The 20,071-nt window shown below is 39.0% G+C and overlaps 1 protein-coding gene across 1 annotated transcript in view; it reads right to left on the minus strand.

Moving 5' to 3' along the window:
• Positions 1 to 19,857, minus strand: part of KPNB1 (karyopherin subunit beta 1) — a 26,406-nt gene extending 6,549 nt beyond the window's left edge. Inside the window, exons 1-16 of the mRNA XM_019638815.1 lie at positions 19,593 to 19,857; positions 18,196 to 18,378; positions 14,955 to 15,155; positions 13,882 to 14,034; positions 12,167 to 12,226; positions 11,447 to 11,536; positions 10,807 to 10,917; positions 9,950 to 10,051; positions 8,226 to 8,450; positions 7,272 to 7,463; positions 6,383 to 6,513; positions 5,346 to 5,493; positions 4,263 to 4,334; positions 2,795 to 2,939; positions 1,547 to 1,629; positions 347 to 454 (exon numbers count right to left, since the gene is read on the minus strand). Coding sequence (XP_019494360.1) covers positions 347 to 454; positions 1,547 to 1,629; positions 2,795 to 2,939; positions 4,263 to 4,334; positions 5,346 to 5,493; positions 6,383 to 6,513; positions 7,272 to 7,463; positions 8,226 to 8,450; positions 9,950 to 10,051; positions 10,807 to 10,917; positions 11,447 to 11,536; positions 12,167 to 12,226; positions 13,882 to 14,034; positions 14,955 to 15,002 — 1,668 coding nt within the window. The 5' untranslated portion in view covers positions 15,003 to 15,155; positions 18,196 to 18,378; positions 19,593 to 19,857. The remainder of the gene's footprint in view (positions 1 to 346; positions 455 to 1,546; positions 1,630 to 2,794; positions 2,940 to 4,262; positions 4,335 to 5,345; positions 5,494 to 6,382; positions 6,514 to 7,271; positions 7,464 to 8,225; positions 8,451 to 9,949; positions 10,052 to 10,806; positions 10,918 to 11,446; positions 11,537 to 12,166; positions 12,227 to 13,881; positions 14,035 to 14,954; positions 15,156 to 18,195; positions 18,379 to 19,592) is intronic.
• Between the last annotated feature and the right edge of the window lie 214 nt (positions 19,858 to 20,071).

A 20,071-nucleotide genomic window follows, 5' to 3' on the forward strand; every position in this document is an offset into this window, starting at 1 on the left:
TAATAAATAATAATAAGCAACTGCTAATATGCTGGGTATAGACCTTAACGACATACACAAAAATTAACAGTGGTTATTTCTGGATTTAGGGATTATAAATTTATTTTTCCTTTGCATTTTATTGGTTTTCCTCCCCAAGTTCCGTGCATTGAGCATGCATTCCTTTTGTTTTATAATCTTACTTTAGAATTGTCTTGTGAAAACGAACAATTCCCTTCTTCATAAGCCCACAGCCAACATCCTGGGAACTTAAAGCTCCCTGGCACGGATCTTGATGTTTAACCATCTTTCCAACCGATGATTTCTTCAAATACTGGTAAACTAGATTGTGTGTGTAGACACTCACCCCCAAGTTCTCCAGGAGGAGCTGCATCACCTCATCACAGAAAGGTAAGATGTTGGATTGTAGGGCACGGCATAAGTCTCCTACTAAGCCCACAGCTGCCAAACAAACCTGCAAAGAATCAAGGAAATGATCTCTTAAACAGAAAAGGCTGCCCGCAGGGGCAAGGCATCATTTTTACCTAACTGCTGGTCCTTTATCACTTGAACCTTGAGTCAAACAAAAAAAACCCCTGCCTCTCTGAGATTTATTTTAACAACCAATATGGCAGGAAGAGAACCATACTATCAAAGATATCATTAGGAAAGGACAAAAAAGACAATATTCACCAGGGATGGCGGTGGCTGAGACAGGTGGTTAAAAAAAAAAAGCCCTGCATTTAGGGTGCTACTCTGCTTTGGGGCATCGAGTTCACAAAATCAGGGTAATAAATAAAACAGCTCAACACCTGGGATAAAACACAGGTAGGAACTACCTGGACTGCAGGAAACTGCCTTTATACCACAATGACTATCAGGTATAAATAGAATGTAAATGTATTATAGTTGACCCTTGAACGATGTGGGGGTTGGGGTGCTAACCCCTGAAAAGTCGAAAATCCATGTATAACTTTTTTGCAACCCTTGAGCCCACCCAATGCAATGGCAACAGGAGGTGGCTATGAAATTATTACGATAGTACAGGCTGTGCGCTTCAGTTAATTTTACACAGTTATGAATTTAGTACTGCATCTTTACATTTCTCTCCAATGTGAATGGTGCAATGTATGGTTTGTGTGTGTTTTGATAGATTTTAACTTTTTATAATAGGTTTGTACATATTTCATGGTAGTAAATGATAAACTACATATTTTATGCACGCACGACACACTTAACTTTTTTCTTTTTAAACTGAACCATCCTGCCACGTTGGCAGCTCAGTGGCAGCTCAGCTCGGGCCGGGAATCAAACCGGTGACCCTGCTGCTCAGAGTTCACACTCTTGAGCGAGCTCTTAACCAACTGAGCCACTCAGCTGGCCCCTGCGACACACTTAACTTTTAATATATCTAGGTTACATGTTTCGTCTGCAAGTTTTTTCAAATTGTTGCAGATCTCAAAACAATTTTCCAATGTATTTATTGAAAAAATTCTGCCAAGTGGAGCCACACAGTTTGAACCCATGTTGTTCAAGGGTCAACTCCATTTCGAAATGCACAGCCTACCTGGTACTCAGCATAATTTTTCAGTCCAATGCCCAGGAAGGGTTTAAAAGCCTCCATGTATTTTAGGAATTCACCACCCAACACTGTAAAGAAACAAACTATTACTGCCACAGGATATCACAGAAGTGAGCAAAAATAACCATCCTAGCTGTCCCAAAATGTACTCACACTCCACTCAACAGGTTGGATGGAGTGAGTTAATTTCTGAATCTATCATGAAGACATTAAATGCTGCCTCGGATAAGCCAAATTCATAACCATTGGAAGGGCCTAACTCTTACATCCTGGAGATAATGTCACAGCTCCACAGAGTGGTTCATTCTGGCTCACACAACCAAGTGATAAGGCCCTCAATGAATGTCAAGGTTAATTTGAATTGGCTGAGCTAGCAATACTGCCTCTTGTCTACTCTTCATCTGATTGTAACATGTCCTCTTTGGAAGCCAGCTTCAAAACAGGGCCCCTAGATAATTCCATCAAGGACTTACTTAAGCCAGTCAGGAAACGCAGACTGGGCTTCATATCCAAATCAGCCACTCCAGAAGCCAAAATGAACTGCTGTGCCCTATCAGGGTGGTCACATGTTGCCAGACAAATTGGACATATGCTCTTTATGCTAGAAATAGGTCTGTCCTCAGATAATGGCCTCAGTAATACATCTTACAGACCACCCCTGAAAAAGCATTCCAGGTTTATAAAGTGCTCTTTAATGACCATTCAAAGAGTCTTAAGTCAGACATGACTTCCCCAAAGCAATTTTGCATAGTCAGACATGTAACAACCACAAAAATCAATGAATTTTTACAACTCAATGTTTCATTCTACCCTAAGCCAGGCACCATGTGTCAGCTGGAGTCCAATGTATTACAACCCAAACCAGGAGGTACCAAAGTGCCAGGAAAGAAAATAGAAACCTTTGCTTCCTCCATCCTTGGTAGGAGCCAAACCTCAATAAAGCAAGTAGACTTTCAGGGGAAAAAGAAACCTGATAAACATGAGGCAGGTAACAATCTCTCCCCACCGGCCCACCAAAGGTTGCCAATCTGAGTTATAAACTGGATCCCCACTTACTTTAAAGAATGGCAAGGCAGTCATACAGAAATTTATACTTATGTTCAATCCAACTTTGAACTGACTCGTGCCCCAGTAAATGAGAAAATAAGATGCTTTCTGTAGTCAAAAATTCTTCATGGTCATTGAAACTCTTGCATTCTAAAGACATTCCCTGCTCAATTTCGGCTCACCAACCTTCCACCAATGTGCTAACTGCCATGAGGGCATCCTCTTGCACTCCCCCAGACCCAGCTGTGCTTTGGAACATCCTTAACAGGGAGGCCATGACAACATCAGAGATCTGCAAAGCATCTTGATGTTGTACTTTCCGGAGAACATTCTGTAAAATGTACAAATGTACAAGGGTTCAGGATCTGTTGATTCCAAACCCTCCAATCAAAACATTATACCCTTTTTTAAAAAAAATTAAGTCCCTTGAACTTTTTTTTTTGGAAAGGCCAAACACACTTTTTATGTTCAAAAGCTTTGACAGTGTAAATCATCTGCAACAAAAAATACATTTTAATATCCCTTCTATTTCCCAATTCAGAACAAACACGAGACAATCTTTCATGGTGCATAAAGTCATCTCCTCTGTATTTCATTTATGTCTGACAAACCCAACTGACAAGCAGCCTCCATATTCCAGTCTTATTATTTCAGCTTTAAAGGATCTGCAATATTAGAATTCTTACTCATTAAAAAACCAACCAACCAGCCAACAAACAAAAAAACCCTTCTATATCCTAACTCATTTACAGATGGTGGTCAAGAAGTACGTAAGTCTTGATAAAATGAAGTAAACCTGACTTTTCATAATTCAATATTCCTTCAGCTTCCCTCTTTACCCTTCGTTTCAATTAATGTTACTGGATCATTTCTGTATTTGTCTGATGAATAAGGAAACACTCTTAACCGTCATGTTTTTAAAAATTAAAATTTGGAATGAAAAAGAGAAGGGAGTTCACAGGTAAGATGACCTAGTTAGCATGACTGAATACTAAATAAAATCTAGTGCCTACCGAAGCCTCAGACAAGTTCCAGGGTTTTCCTGTCCTTTGGTAAAAAAGGGAATACCTCCTCAGCCACTGTATGACTCGTCATGAATGAGGAGTGACATTTTAATTATCCCAGCCTCTCAGAAAAAGTCTACTGTGAACACTAGGCACTATAAATGATGTAAATTATAACAAAGTTGCCAACAGTAACTGTTCTTTCAAAAGATGACAGTAGTGGTTCATTAGTTAAGAGTTGGCTTGGGAGTGCGAGCTCTGAGCAGCAGGGCCGCAGGTTCGGATCCCACATGGGCCAGTGACGCTGCGCCCTCTACAGCTAAGGTGAACAACAGCTTGACCTGGAGCTGGGCTGCCATGAGTCGCCGGCAACTCCGTAGGCTGCAATAAGCTACTGTGAGAGGCCAGCAGCCAGTGTGAGCTGCCGGCTGCCGGCAGCCGGCGTGAGCCACCGTGAGCGACTGTCTAATGGCCAGTGACTGATCTGCCTCAGCCGGGAAGAGCACAATGATCACAATACCAACATGGGCCAGTGAAGCAACATCCTCCACAACTAGAATGAAGAACAAAAGGACAGCAACTTGTCTGTTCCCCTTGCCCGGATATGATTCTTTCCTCTGGAGCTATTAAGTGACACGATACCGTCATACCTGAAGAGTTGCGCAGAGTAAAGACTGAAGGTCATTGAACTGGATCCTGTCCGATGTGCTCTGGATATGTGACTACAAAGAAAAGAACATCATCATGTTCTAAATCAGGGGTTGGCCAACTTTTGAGACAGAAGAGCTGCCAGGGGTCAGCAAACTGCGGCTCACGAGCCAAATGTGGCTCTTTGGGTAGGTACATGTGGCTCTGAAGTAAAATTGAAAATTAAAATAAAACTATCACAATCTCATTTATAAAAAATTTAAAGGATATTATTCACAGAATGATAATTATGTTAAAATATATTTATGGCTCTCAAATAATTTTTAAATTGTTCTGAGAAACAGGATCAGCTCTTCCAGGGATCAGCAAACTTTTGAGACGGAACGTACCCAAAGAGCCACATGTGGCTCGCAAGCCGCAGTTTGCCGACCCCTGTTCTAAATGAACACATTCTAAAATGGCTCTCTACACTATTTCATTGCTTCCATTTCTGCTGTGTTTGCCAGGACCATTAAATTATCTTTCCAGATGCTAATGTAAGAAAGTAAATAAAAAACTTTTATTTCTTTGGTGTAAACTGACAAGCAATGCAAACTTTAAGGTCCAACTTTTTTGGATAAGCCTTATATCTTTTTGAGAAAATATATACCGTATTTCCCCATGTATAAGATGCACCCTTTTTCGAAAAACTTGGGGTCTAAAAACTGGGTGCGTCTCATACAGTGGTTGTAGATCGTTGTCAAGTCATTTAAGAAGCGTGGCATTTCAAATGCCATAGATGGAACTGAGGACAAGGCAATATATGAAGACAGTGATTCGTCATCAGACATAGATGAGGACAAACTAATGGTTGGGAGTTTTGACAGTGATGAGTCGTATGAATTTTATGATGACTAAAACTTGAGTTCAATAACTTTATGTAATACATTTTTTTTTCAAATTTCGGGCCCCAAAATTAAGATGTGTCTTATACATAGGGAAATACGGTACTTAAAACACCAGAGAGACAAGCCTTGAAAATAGAGCAATGTGTTAGAAGAACTGCACCCTGCCCACCAGTATAGCCAGAAATGCCTAAGTCTCACCTCCATCTGAAGCACTTGCTGAAGTCGTTCCATGATGACTAGAGTAGTTTTCTGAACCGCAGGGTAACAATCCTTGGCACTGTTTTTTACAATTTCCATCAGAGATTCATATGCAGAACTCCTCAGGTTGTTCTGGTGTCCATCAGGTCTGTAAGGCACACACAGCAAAAATCTTAAAGTCCCATCTGAGAGAGGACAAAGGGGTTATAATGTAGACATTGTCTCACTAAAAATAGAAACTGAAATGTTTGCAGACCTGGTTTGAGTTTGGCAACAAAATACAGCTAGGAACTAAATTTTTAACCTTTGAGCCAATGGCTTTTTTCATTGTGGTCTCCAGACCTGGTTAAACTTTAGAATGGCCCTTTTGGAAATCAGTTAAAATTATACAGAAAAATTAGATTAAAATGATGAAGAACCCATGTGGACAACTGAAGGGGTTGCCTGAATAGTTAAGAAAAAGATACCCCAATTTTCTTCGTTCATCTGCAACAAAAGTGGAAATGAATTAGGTAAACTTGGTGTAACTTATACCCAGCCTTCTTCCTTAATGGTTTCTTTTGAGCATGGCTTTAGGTATAGCTCGCACAAAACCAAAATAATTCAAGGTTGTCCCCAACTTATAACCCCTTTACATTTCAAAGCTCATTTACAAAACAACTGTATTTAATGCCAAGTTCTTCATCCAATATCAAAAATGGCAGTTAATGATCTCATGTGGCAACTAAATTCATAACAAGCACTACTATTTCTCTTATACCATAATTAAATATTCCTGTTAACGAGAGACACTGCAAAAGCAATGGACCCTCTTGGTCAATTACTCTCTGTAAGTACAGAAATGAGGCTATTTTCTAATTTTAATTGTAAGCTGAACAATTTTAATCTACATTTCTCTTGTATTTAAACAAATAATCTACTATAAGATTAATTCCTCCTATTGTAATGTTTATACGATTACTTTAGATAGCCCCCACACAGAAGGCAGATGGAGTTGGATGCAAAGATACTACCCATTTTTGTGTGATATCAGTTACCTGTCTGTGGTCTCTAGGAGCTTCTGAACTATGAGTTCAAAAGAAGATGACAAGCAATAGGTAGCTGGTTCTTCCTGATCATCAGCTACGTCTGCAGCTTCATAAGCTGCTTCAGCCAGACTAGAGAAAGCCTTAAACCCAGAGAAGAGTTAATATTAGTCCTGAAAAGAACTCCAACCAAGGAGTACCGCATTTTTCCTTACGATACCTTGGGCAGTGTTCCTTTCCAACTGATCTAAGAATAAATCAATGCTAGCAAATACTCAACTTTTTCTGTCAAGGTCATCTCAAGACAACATTTTACAGGTATCCTTAAAATTAAATGTTACTTATATTTTGTTCATCCTGCCCAATAATCTGCTCACAACTCTCTAAGTAGCAGAGTACTTTCACCTACCTGCTATACTTCACTTCTTTCTAATCACAAAAAGGCTTTTAGCCCCACTCCTTCCTCATTTGAACTTCCTCTCCCACCCCCCAAATGTCCCTAATGAACTATATCCAGGCTATAATGACTCAGCACTTAAGACCGCCTACCTTCCTTCCCTCCTGCCCCCTTCTCAGCAATGGTACTTTTTGTAGCCAGCAACTCTCTTCTCTACCTTAATCAAAATTTCTTATCCCCAAGCAACTGAAGAAAGACAGTTTTCCCACTGGGTTAGCATGACTGTTCTAAATGGTTCAGAAACCCGTCGCCGTGAGTCAACAGCTCCCACTGGCTCATGCAGTTGACATCTCCCCCACATTTTAATTGAAGAAATTAGAAAGGAGATGCTATTCAGAAAAAAACCTTCCAGTGAGGCAAACCCATTTCTCTCCCACACCTCCTACTACTTCCTTGCCTATGGCTCAGCAAGATCCTTATCTCGCCAGGAAGAAAACCCCTTACCCAGCACACATTTGAAGCCACTCTGGGCTCAGCACTGAGACCCTCAATCAGACACTGCAGCAGGGGAGTCAGGTAGACATCATTGATGGCCGCTTCAGGGAGCAGTTCACAAATTCTGCCCACAGTCCATGCAGTTGTATCTCGAACAACTACACTGGGGTCTTTCATTAATTCTATTAGGGTGGGCATAGCCTGAAAATACAACAGGTATTAGCAAAGCAAAACAAAGATTAATACCTCAGAAGCAGCAATTCTGATGGGTAGGTTTTATCTCAGAGCATCAATATGGTTTTGCCAAAAGTAAAAAAGTCCTTCTCTCGTCACCAAATTCCAATATAGAGTTTTATTAAGGGTTTGGTATGAATGCTTGCAACAAGCAGTCTTTACTGTACTTAGGTCGAGATCCCAGGATGCAGCTGTGATGGCATCTGGCCATACCTTAAAAGGTTGAGTTCTGTATGTACTAAACTCTATTTTAACAAACTCCTGTCATTTTTAATAGCAAAAGAAGTACAGTAGTTCCATAAGATTTTTCATTAAGTATCATTTTGGCCCTACGGACAGAATCATCATCACATCATTAAAAATTATAAGGAAATGTTCATGATACAGCAGTCAGTGAAAAAACAAGAGAGAAGACTGCACAGTAAGACCTCCATCCTGTTGCACATATGCACACACAGAAAAAGGCTACAAGGACAAATCCCAAGAGTTAGAGTGTTATCCCTAGGCAATGGGGTTATGGGTGACTGTTTTGCATTTTTCAAGTCCTATGACTTTTGTAATTAAAAAAAAAAATTTCATTTTACCCTTCATTGGCAGCAAACAGTTATCTAGAAATAATATTTATAGATGACTACTTACAGCTTTAAAAATAAAAGCACACTTTCAAGCAAAAAGTTTCAACAAACCATAAATACCTCACTTTCCACCCCAAAACTCCCTCAGCTTCACCTGTATAACTAGTGGTTTGAGCTGATTGGGCTCTGGTCCTTCCAAGATACAGCCAAAAGCCATCACTGCCGCATCCCGGTACCGCCAATCAGGGTTCTTGATGTGTTCTTTAATGAAGGGGAGGACATGCGGGACAATGTCATCTTCACAGCAGGTGGCTAGAAGCATGAGGCACACCCCTGCTGCTTTGCAGGGGTTCCAGTCATCGTCATCATCATTTTCATCCTGGAGAAAGAATGTGGCACTCGTTTTTTTGTTCCAAGAATCACTTTAACTCAAAAAGTATTCTAACTATTCCCAAATGTAATTAGAACTTAAGCTTTAGGGTAAATAAAACATGAAACCTTTATATTTTAATCTCTTCCACTAAGATTCATCACAGTATAGCCTCTGTTAAGGTGCCGATAGAGAGAAGAGCCCACTCTAGTACCATACAATGAAATGAACAAATTTCAACTACATGCAATAGAAAGATAATCTGGACATAGACAACAAAAGGCAGAACAAAAGTGTATATGCTGCTCTATATAGTTCTAGTTATATAAGTTCAAAAACCAATCAAAAAAATATATGGAGTTACAAACTAGGAAGAAGACATGAGATGGGCTCCCAATGTGTTAGTAATTGTTGTATTTCATTAAAAGGTTAAACAAACAAGCAACCAAAAGATTCTAATCAGAGCTCTCCTAAAATTAGAACGCAAGGTACATTTTCCTTATGTGGCCACTCACACAGTTTTTAAGGCAGGATAGGATACTTATATAGTTTCAGATAATTACATACCTAAAGAATGATTTGTTCCCAAATAAGAAAAGCACAACCCAAAATATGCAAAAGCAAAGATAAAGATACTAAGGTCAAAAGATAAAAAATAGCAACCGTAAAACTGAAAGAGATGAAAATTTAAAGTAACATCCAGTCCATTCCAAATCAAATACATCTCAACTTATCTTTTAAGATTGTTATACTCAAAGAGTCATATACTTTCCTAAAAACAAATTACATTCCTGTGTACAAAGACACTTTGCAGTGCTCAAATTTAGAGAATTGCTGCCTCAGAGCACTGCCAGCTCTTTGGTAATATCTTACATGCATCCAGAAAGCATCTTTCCAACACCACACCAAAGAGACTGTAATGCATACAGTCAAAACGAACAGTGGCAACCAAGATACACGCCTTATAAAAAAATTTCTGTATTTACTTAGACCCACATCTTTATGAAGTCTTACTTTTGTCCTGAATCTTATTAATTGATGTTAATAATCATGAAAGATCAGACATTTCTTTCATGGGTTGGATTCCTTCATTGGATCTGAGTAACTCTTATCCAACCTCATCAGTATTTTAAAAGTATACATATACTGTGAACTCATGAAAATATCCCAGATATCTGAGTGGCCTAAAGCCAGCACTTCTCTCTTCACTGCAACTTTTATTGTGCATGTCTCCTCTGCTAGTTTGAACAATGCAGCCCTCAGGAAATCAGCAGCGCATGTGGCTCATTCTCGAACAAGACTGAAATGTTCAGACCCAGTTCTCCTTCACAAACAACTCAAGAGTCTAGAGTATCTTACAGGTCCAGCTCAGCTGTTCCTGAGTCATTTATAAAAGAACATCAACTAGTTGAAGACTTGCTGAGTTCCTTCGTGGAAATGGTTCCACAGCAAACCAACCCTTAACTAGGTTTCACAGCTTACCTGGCTAGATTTGGAAGGTAACTCACCTGTTTAGTTAGTGTCTGTGTGAGGATTGGAACCAGGTACTGTAATGCTCCTTTGGCATAGAACTTGCTGGTGTGCTCAGGGGGGCGTCCTTGTTCTGCTGCCTGAGGACAAACATAAAGCAAATTCTGGACAGCAGCAAACAAGCTATGATACTAAAGGCATACAATGTGAGCTGCCCAGGGGTCTGTACAGAAATATACAGAGCAAATGGTAACATTCACTGTGATCTTTGGAGGTGCTCATTTTTTGGTCTACTTCAATGAGACTCTTTTAGACCTTAAAGGACTACAGCAACCTTAAGAATTACTCTAACAAGCTGTTATCTAAGTGACCTTTGAATCAAGAAATGTACTAAGTTTACATAAGAATGCCAAAAATAAGATTGTTTTTTTAAAGTAAAGACAATCAAGGTTGGAAACAAACTTGAATCCAAAGATTTCAAGTGCAGAACTAACATCCCCTTTCTCCATATCTAATTCCTTCACCCGAGTTAATCAAGTATCAATTTTATATCCCATGCTTGTATTAGGATTTCCAAAAGGAAATAATTCAGAACCAGATGTCATCTCGTTGAACTGTGACTGCCTGCTGCCCCCTTGTGTTTACAATGCTAATATCAATATTTACAATGAATCATGCCTGACTGATTGGGAAAAACACGAGATGCCACATTACTGATCCATCTCCCTCATGGGGGGGTTTGGCTATCAAAATCTCTACAAATGGGGATACCCTCTAAGTCCAGTCAGAATAAAGCTTTCCCAGAGGAGAACAATAATATCCACAAAGGAGATACGTCCCAAAGCCCAACCACAACAGCAGCTCTCCCCTCAAACCGACTCTCCCAGGCTCTCACCTCTGAAGCCTCAATGGCCAAATCCATTTCCTCATCACAGACATTGGACCAGAATTCTATCCCTTGTAGGGCCACTTCATCAATGTCACTTTTCATTGCTTCAATTGTGATCTTGAGAAAAAAACACGACACCCCAAGCCCCAAATAAATGCTGGTTCAAGTTAGACCCTTCCTCTAACCACAGACATTCAAGTTTCAAAAACGTATATTTATGAAAGCTAGGTCTGAAAGGTAGAAAAGAGGAAACAGATTTTTAAAATACACTCTTTTTACCAGCACAGAGATAGCACAAGCTTTCTTGGCACACTACTGATGAATACATGAAACATAATACTGGGACTCAAGAAATTTCCTGTTTTCATCATATTAAGTAATAAGTAGCAGAACTGACAAAAACAGCAACTAAGAATAATAGGCTTGGGGCAGCCAGTTAGGTCAGTTGATTAGAGCGCAGTGCTCACAACACCAAGATTGCCAGTTCGATCCCTGCATGGGCAGCTGAGCTGCGCCCTCCACTACTAGACTGAAACAACTACTTGACTTGGAGCTGATAGGTCCTGGAAAAACACTGTTCCTTAAAAAAAAAAGATGGGCTTTGCAATTAGCTGCATGTTCAAATACATAAAATAGAAATACTTACTGCAAAAAGAGCAGGACCCATATATGTCTCCATGTACTGATAATACAAGGACATTATCTTCACCAGATTCTGTAAGGCAGCCACTCGTACCTTTTGCAAAGGGCAGATTAAATAGTTTACCATTCAGTTTAACAAGGCAATCTGACAAAGGTAAGTAAGTAACTACACTTCATTCAAAGGGGTCAATAACCCAAAGGGTCAAACAAGGTACATTTGGGTAATGTTACCATACCCCTAAAATCAATTTCTACCGTCAATTTTTTCACTATCCGTTTATTTTTCTTTTCTTTCTGTCTCTCTCCTTTACATTAAAGGTGCCCGTGGAAGCCATGGCAGGACAAAACGAATACCACTCGGAGCAGAGTCAGAGTAGACGTTACTCCCACCTGCTTCAAGGGTCAAGGTTTAGGTTACAGCAATGCAAAGCTGTTTCAATGGCTACAATGGGAAATAATCACTTGAATAACAATCTACAGCAATTAAGTAGCAAGGCTGATCAAAAACTGTTTCTCCCTAAAACCTTTTTTAAGAGGACAGCAGTTTCCACTATGTTAACTTTCTAATACCTGTTCTTCCCTCTTCTCCTATTTGTTGGGAGAAAATTCTTATTAGTCAAACCTAATTTCTGAAGTCACCCGATTCCCAACATTTCAATACTATGCTCACGTTGGCATGTCCTATATAAGATGAAGACAGACTTTTCAGTGACCTCATACTTACCCTCGTATCTGGACACTGTGTGGCTTCACAGACCACCTGCATAATAAAGTGCCTTTCGGACTGCAGAAATAAGAGAATTAGAAGAGTATAAACCATACATGTGAAGATTGCTTGACTATCCCTTCAAAAAAACTTCTCACTCACTCAAGAGACCCCACAACCCTGAACCAATCAAGCAGCTTTTCCTTGACATAGTAATGGCACTATGAAGTGCTACAGAGTTTGCCCCCAGTGTCTACTATATAACCTGCACCTCAAAAGAGGTCCCTAATCTTTTAATCCCCAAAATGACCTTCACTAACAAGACTTTAGGGAGGAAGTAGATAGGAAAATGTGGGCCACAGGGTTTAAATAAAGATGGTTAGCTAAACAAACAACCCCCCCCAAAAAAACAAAAAACCCCACCTACGTTAGAAAAATCTGTTTCTTTGTATTTAAAATTTAAGAGAATTAAAAACAAAAATATCTGCTTTATTTCAGAGACACCTGGGAAGTGGCAAATCCACAAATGTGGTAAGATACAGGAGAACAGAATAATGAACTTTATTTGCTACTGTCCTAAGTCTTCTGAAAGAAACCCATTTTCTAAGTAATTAGAATTGCAGTTTGCTTTGGCTTCTTAGAACACCCCACTTTGTCCACTATAAGGCCAAGAAATAGCAAAAAGCCCAGCTAAAGTGTCAACAAACATATATACAAAAATACTTTCAGACCATATGTAATCCAGCAATTTCACTTAAGAATACCTGGGGTGCCAAAAAAATTTATACACATGACTTGTATTCATCTTTTGTTATTGGTAATATATTGAGTATTGCAATTTTAATACAGTTTTTTCCTTTCTTAAAATGTATACACTTTTGGGGCACCTTTTGTATATCCAAAAGAATTGAAAGCAGGGTCTCAAAGATGTATTTGTACACCCATGTTCAGAGCAGCATCGTTCATAATAGACAGAAGGTGGAGGGAAGCAACCCAAATGTCCACTAACAGATAAAATGGATAAACAGAATGTGATATATACATACAGTGGAATATTAATCACCCTTAAAAAAGGAAATTCTGACACATGCTACAACATGCATGAACCCAAGACATTATGCTAAGTGAAATAAGCCAGCCCAAAAAGACAAATACTGATGATTCCACTTATTTAGAATAATCATAGAAACAGAAAGTAATCATAGAAACAGGAAGTAGGAAGGTTGTTGCCAGGAATTGGGAACGGGAAAATGGATCTAGTTTCAGTTTCACAAGATGAAAAAGTTCCAGAGACCGGATGCAATTTTATGTCACTATATATTTTAACACAACTAAAAATAACAAGGGGGTATACCGTCAGGCAAAATAAACTTTATTTCTGTATTAATTTTCAAAAGCATCTTCCCCCAGGAGATGTATGAAAACAGCCCAATTTCTGTTAACTTTTTTAAAAAAATCCCACAGCATACCCACACTTTGGATAGCAAAAGGCAAAACCTAAGCTTAGAAATCCTTTAGAGCTCACATTATATCCAAAAGCCTGATTAGAAATGGCAAACACCTATTCCAGGGCCGCAGCTCACACAAATCTTTAACTAGACTGGAATCAAACTCTTCTAACCAAGATAGTCCTTTCTAAATCATAAACTTTAAAAAAACAAACAAACAAACAAAAAACACCCTTTAACTCTCACTCCTGAACCTACTACACCTTTTTGTCAAAAGGCACTTACCTCTTTGTCAAAGTTTGCTTTGGTGAACTCCAATGAGTTCAGGAGTGCATTCGTAGCTGCTAGCTTCACATTGTTACTAGGCTCTTCTTTCCTCATCCCCTGGATTATGGCAGTCAGAATCTCATTGGATTTATCCTGTAGCTGCTCTGGGTCCTGAAATGAGCAGAGACGTGCAGTGAATATAATAATGAGCTCGTGACTAATCAGCAGTCCTTTTAAGTGTAAGATCCACTTGAGTGAGGATCATGCCTTTCTCTGATCTTTTCCCACACATTTCCATCTAGGGACAAACCACCTGCAAGATATCATAGGGTCTGGTCGCCCAAAATTGAATTGAAATAAGTTAAACACATCAAATTCAACTCTGACTTCTTAGCATAGTGACTCTGAGCACGAGGTAAAGTTGGCTTTTTTCCCCCTTCTGTGCAAATGGAGATGGAAGCCTGGTGTTTTTTTCCAGGCCATCTGTACCAACTGAAGTAAATTAAAGCTTCAGAACATGAGGGCCAGGGATCAACACGTGGGCAGAACATCTAGGGAGTACAAGTCCAGGTCAAGTGCTATGAACTTCTTTGCTTCGAGTCTGTATATCAAAACAGACACCAAGAGTGGTAACCTCAGCAGCAATAGTCCTAGGAAGGGTGCATTTAACATACTGTGTTGTGGCTCTAGTAGCTAAACCAATAACTACAGCAAGAGCTGGCAAACTGGTTCTGCAAAAAAGTCAATGAAAATGTAATACAGCATGCATGGTACACTGAGGATCTTGAGAAAGGGGATCAGGTCAGGGGTACTCCGAGATAGAGAATATAATTAAAAGTCTAGATTCTATGCTTCTCCAAACACATGGATTTCCATTTTGAGTTTGTGATCCTCAAGTCTCTTAATTTTAGGGCATGATTAGCAATGTGAGAATAAGTTAACTATCCAAATATAGAAGTCTAAATTAATAAATAAAGCAGTCCTATTTTCAAAACACTCTGCAGTAGCTTGGTTTGGTAAATATAATCCTAATACCATGCACATCACAACTAGATGGAATCATATGTTAGATAACATCAGGCAGCACTTACTATATCTTGGCAAATGTAACCAATAGCTTCCAATGTTGACTCTTTCATGTGCTCTGTGCTGTTGGGGTTTGTGACATTGGTCACCAGCTGAGGAATGAGTTCTGGCCACTGGTTCACTGGGATCTCTGCACAAGCAATCCCAGCCACACACTGTGAGGCAGAACTAGGCCGATAAGTTTCTGTGCCCAAAGTCTGCAAAACCTGCAAGTACACACACAAAAAAGAACAAGATACAAGATATCAATTTCTAATACTATTTGAACACATTTTGCCTACCACAACACCTCTTATATCCGTCTCTGAATTCTCTATATAACACAGAAAAGTAGAAGTCATATACAGTATAGATCAACTGTCGAAAAAAAAGCCGGCCTCAACACCAACACTAAAACAATTAACATTGCCCTAGACCCCAGGAACAAAACCAATCAACCCCCACTTCCAAATGGAATGCTACAAAACCAGACACCTCACTTCAATGTTCAACACAAGGTAGGAAAGTAGCAGTTGGAAGGGAGTTAGCATTAAAAGGCGAGGGAGATGACAAAATTCACCTTCTATGCTCCTTGGTGTATAATGGAAGGATGCTCACAGCCATGTTTTGTGCACAGAAAAGTGGGATTTTAGAATGAGGCCACCTATGGGTCTGATTCACAGTAGATCACTGTAACCTGATTCAAGGAAGAGACCTTCCCAGTCATGAAATGTGGAACAAATCTTCCTTTTGGTCAAGGACAATTTAGCATTCTGCGTGACTTTCATAGAAAGGCCTTGGTCAAGTAACATCACTAGATGCAGATACAAAGTTGCTGATATTACCAATATATAAGAACTAACCCCTATTTAATTTCCAATCTGAAAAGATTTGGTCTGTTTGTCCAAGAATCAAAGAACGTGTTCTGTCCACCATGAACTGATATCAAGGACTAAGTGACTAGTTAAGATATGCCAATTAAAATGAGATCCGTTTATCATTAAACACGTCTTGTTTGAAATGGTAATCATACACACCTTTATGTAAAGGGTAAAGGCACAGGTACAGATAAAGGATGAATCCACAATGAACCCAAGGTTAATCATTACCATGATCAGCTAATTCAATCAATGAACTAAGAAAGAATCACCCGTCCACTCTAAAGGCAAATGGTTAACTGTTCCTGGCATGAACACAGAATAAAGAGTAGCTGCCAGATATTCAGGCCAGCTCTGCTGACTGGGTCAGGTCACTTAGCATCCTGCTTTGTAGCTAATAATAATGAACTCCCCATTTTCCCCCCTTATACAGAATATCATCATCCCTGTCTGCCCACTCCCAACAGCTCTCTGCCCAGTAATAGTTCTGATTGATTCTAAATGAAGGTTTTGCTCTCTAGGGCTACCAGAACTAGAATGGACTTTAATGAAAACTGTATGTCAAGAGCCTAAGAAGGGAGGGGGCGGGTCAAGATGAGTTGTCCAAAGTGACAGGGGCTGAACAGGTATTTCCCCATGTCTAAGAATTACAGTCCAAGATGCCTTTCACTGCACCATCTCCGAGGACATATGTGGAGTACTAAATCCCATTTACTTTTATCTTCCCTCCTTTAAATTACTTCTAGAATACCCTTAGTTAATATTACTTTAGAGGCTACAAATAGTCGACTTGCCAAGTACTGAAAGTTATTTTTTTTTAATTAGGGGTGACCCTAATGATAACACTCAATTATCTGAAATAATAAGAAAGTAGCTCTCAACTATGTCCAAGACTCAGATTTCAAAAAATAACCACCAGCACTGAGAAAGTATTAATTACCAGATGTGGTACGAAAGGGAAAAAGGCCCAGATAACTGCTAATTTTGTCTTCATGCACAAGGGCTCAACAATGCCTATATAAATTCTTATTCAAATTTTAGAAAAATTTTGGTTAAGAGTGTTGTGTACCCAAAAAAAAAAAAAAAAGTCAATTCCAATTCTAATCATGTCATCTCATTTTGGGCACTATAGTATAACCATCAAGATTTGCAGTGATTGATGGAATAAACTTCATTTATATCAAACTGAAGGAGGGATTAAAATGTTACTACATAAGCAGACAGAATATAGACAGAAATAGCTCTATGTATTCCAAAGAAGATTCAAAATAAGTTGCTTTCATAACCTAGTTCTCCCGGTCATGGATATCTCCATGCAAGACTGGGGAGAGGAGGTACATAACTAGAAAGAGAAGTTACTGACTAAAGGGGCACTAATTTACCTAATGCTCACACCTAGCACCAGGAAATAGCAAATATGATGTGCATAACCATAACCTGTACAAGTACACATGCAATCCCCCATTGGTTTCCCCTCAAATACCAAGGACCAATGATGACTGCATAGATGCTTGCCTTACTCCCCCTTTGTGCCTTATTCATGTGAGACAGACCATTAAAGAACCTCATTAAAAAAGAAAGCAAAGCACATCGGTCCATATATTTTGAATATTTTGCTGCAGCTAGAATTATGGATTTCTAATTCAACAAAAGTCGCAAAAACTACATGATGCAGATCAACAAGGGACATTCAAGTTTCCACAAAATTCATCAGCCCATTCACTCTAAATGTCTTGATCAAAAGCCAGATGTTTCTAAAGAAAGTTTTTCATAATTTGCTAAGTAGATAAAAGCACCATTAACGTCAATTTTGTTTCAGAAACTCTTTAGGCTTGAAAGGCCCAAGGGATCATTTAATTCCCCTTACGACTACACACAGGGCCATGCCTAAACCACCAAACAATGAGAATCATCTACAGCAGAAGCTCAACAAGAGTTGAGGGTGCTGGCTGGCTGACTGTGGGAGAATTGCTTGGGGAGACAGTTTAAAAAATATCCCTGAGCCTCAAACTCCAAATCAGAATTTCTGGAGGGAGCTAGAAAATACATATTATTAACTTAAGTGATTCTTATAACCCAACTTTGGGAACCATCAATTTGTATACTACTTTAATTCTCTAGACATTCTACAAATTCTGGCATCTAATTAAAGCTTCCCAAACTGCTGCAGTCTGCCTTGGTTATCTGAAAACAATTCTGCTCCATTAATGGAAACAGACAAGCTGAACTGACAAAGATTTAAATCAAATACAATTTTTATCTTCAAGCGAAGTTTAGGTCCCATGAATCTATTGTAAAATCAGCTCTATCCCGTGGAAATGACAAAAAAACTGACACAGACTTTTCTCGTTCCTTAGGCTATATGACCAAAGAGAGGAAAGTTACTTACATAATTCTTGACTTCCCGTCGAGCATTAGCATCAATAGCAAGCCACCTCTGCTGATATTGTGCCTTGATATCTGGATCTTTAGATGTCAAAGAGTTCTTGATTTGTAGACCAGCTGCAACTCTGGCAACCTGACTGTTTCCTGGATTTGCTAGCACTCTGGACAGTTCCACAAGGAAAGTGGGCTGTTAAAAGAAGCAGCGTTAGTGAATGAAAATATCTCCTGGGAATTTCACCAACTGAGGATAGTTTATGGAGTACCAAAACACTGGGAAAAACCTACATATTTTAGGATATATCATAACATCTCAGAAAACTTCAAGAGATCTACTTTAGAACTCCTATAAAAATATTACTTAGACATTGAGGAAGTCATCCATCTACTCATGGAGCCTTAGCATAACAAGGAGTTACAGGTTTTCCTATCATCATTGTTCTTAGTGCCCTATTCTTCACATTAGATCCCCTAGAATTAAAGTTTGACAATCTGGTACCCAGATGGTTTTTCTATGTCCCCAGAACAGTACTCAATAAATATTTGTTTAATGAATGAATATGTTACAACCGGGTAGAAAGTAAAATTTTTTCTCAATTAAAAAAAAAACTTAGTCCAAAAGGAATGATACTCAGAGTGGCTTTTGATCTCATAAAAGCAGGTAATCTTGTATGAGAGGGAAATACTTAAAACCTAAAATATAGACTTAGGAGGCCAGTCCTCTGTATTTTAGTTGAGTATTCAGCAAGAGGTGAACAATGAAAAAAGCAGATTCATAAGGAAAAAACTGGAAAATATTCAGAAACAGGGGAAAACTGAAAAGATAAAAACGTTAAGGAAAATGGTTTTATATTTAATAGCCACCAGTTAACACTAAAGGCTCCTATACATTTTGGACTTGAGTCGGCCACTAAAAATAGTGGATTTTTAAACAGCATAATCTTTTGTAATGTAGATCCCCAAAACTATTGTTAAAATATTTAACACACTTCTCTACCTGGCAAAAAGCTGTCCAAAAGCTTCTTTTCCTGAAGTTACCAGGAAAAACCAAAAGCAGATAATTCCTTACCATTAACAAGTTCTGCAATCACAGAACGTAATTCTTAAAAGTTTTATTAATTATGTACCACTACACAATGTTAAGAATAAGGTTAAAGGCTTCTTGCAAATTAGCAAAAGCAGAAACAGGAATATACCCCAAATGGAAGCCAGTCAAAAAATCTTTTCTATGGAAAGTTAAAGATAAAAAGGTTAGTAGTAAAACCTAGCACATAAAGCCACCCCCCCCAAAAATTCACTCAAGACAGTTTGTGTAACATAGGTTGTCACTTTTTTTTGCTTATTTGCCTAGATAACAAAAAGGAACACATTTAGTTAGTGTTATTTAAGCTTATTATCTATTACCTTTAAAAGATGTCAAGAATCATCCACCCTTCCCTCTGCTCCCTATCCTCCCAACAGGAGAGGAACACCAAAGAGAAACTGCTGGCACACAGGTTGTTTCAACCAATCCATCCCTCATTTTTATGCATAAGTCCGGTCTCTAGTGGACTTATTTTCATTTTTTCTGTACCCCTTAAATTAAAAATATTTAAAACGAGGAACTTTTCTCCGTGATTTCATTTGGAAACAGTTCCGATCTCAAGGATGAACTCAACCTGTTGTCTGGGTATACATTGAGTCTCTATTCATCCAAGAAAAAAAAAAAAAACCCCGGGAGAGGAATAATCGGACAGGAAAGGGAGGAATATTGTCGGAATGGGTCAAGAGGCATTCGGGTGCCAGGCCTGGCAATGAGCAGAGACCAAGGGAGATAGGAAAGGGTAGAACTCTGAGAAGTAGGTGGAGAAAAATCACAGGGGCCACGGGACAGGAAGGAGAAG

The sequence above is a fragment of the Hipposideros armiger genome, unplaced genomic scaffold, assembly GCF_001890085.2.
Source record: "Hipposideros armiger isolate ML-2016 unplaced genomic scaffold, ASM189008v1 scaffold_40, whole genome shotgun sequence".
Taxonomy (NCBI): Eukaryota; Metazoa; Chordata; class Mammalia; order Chiroptera; family Hipposideridae; genus Hipposideros; species Hipposideros armiger.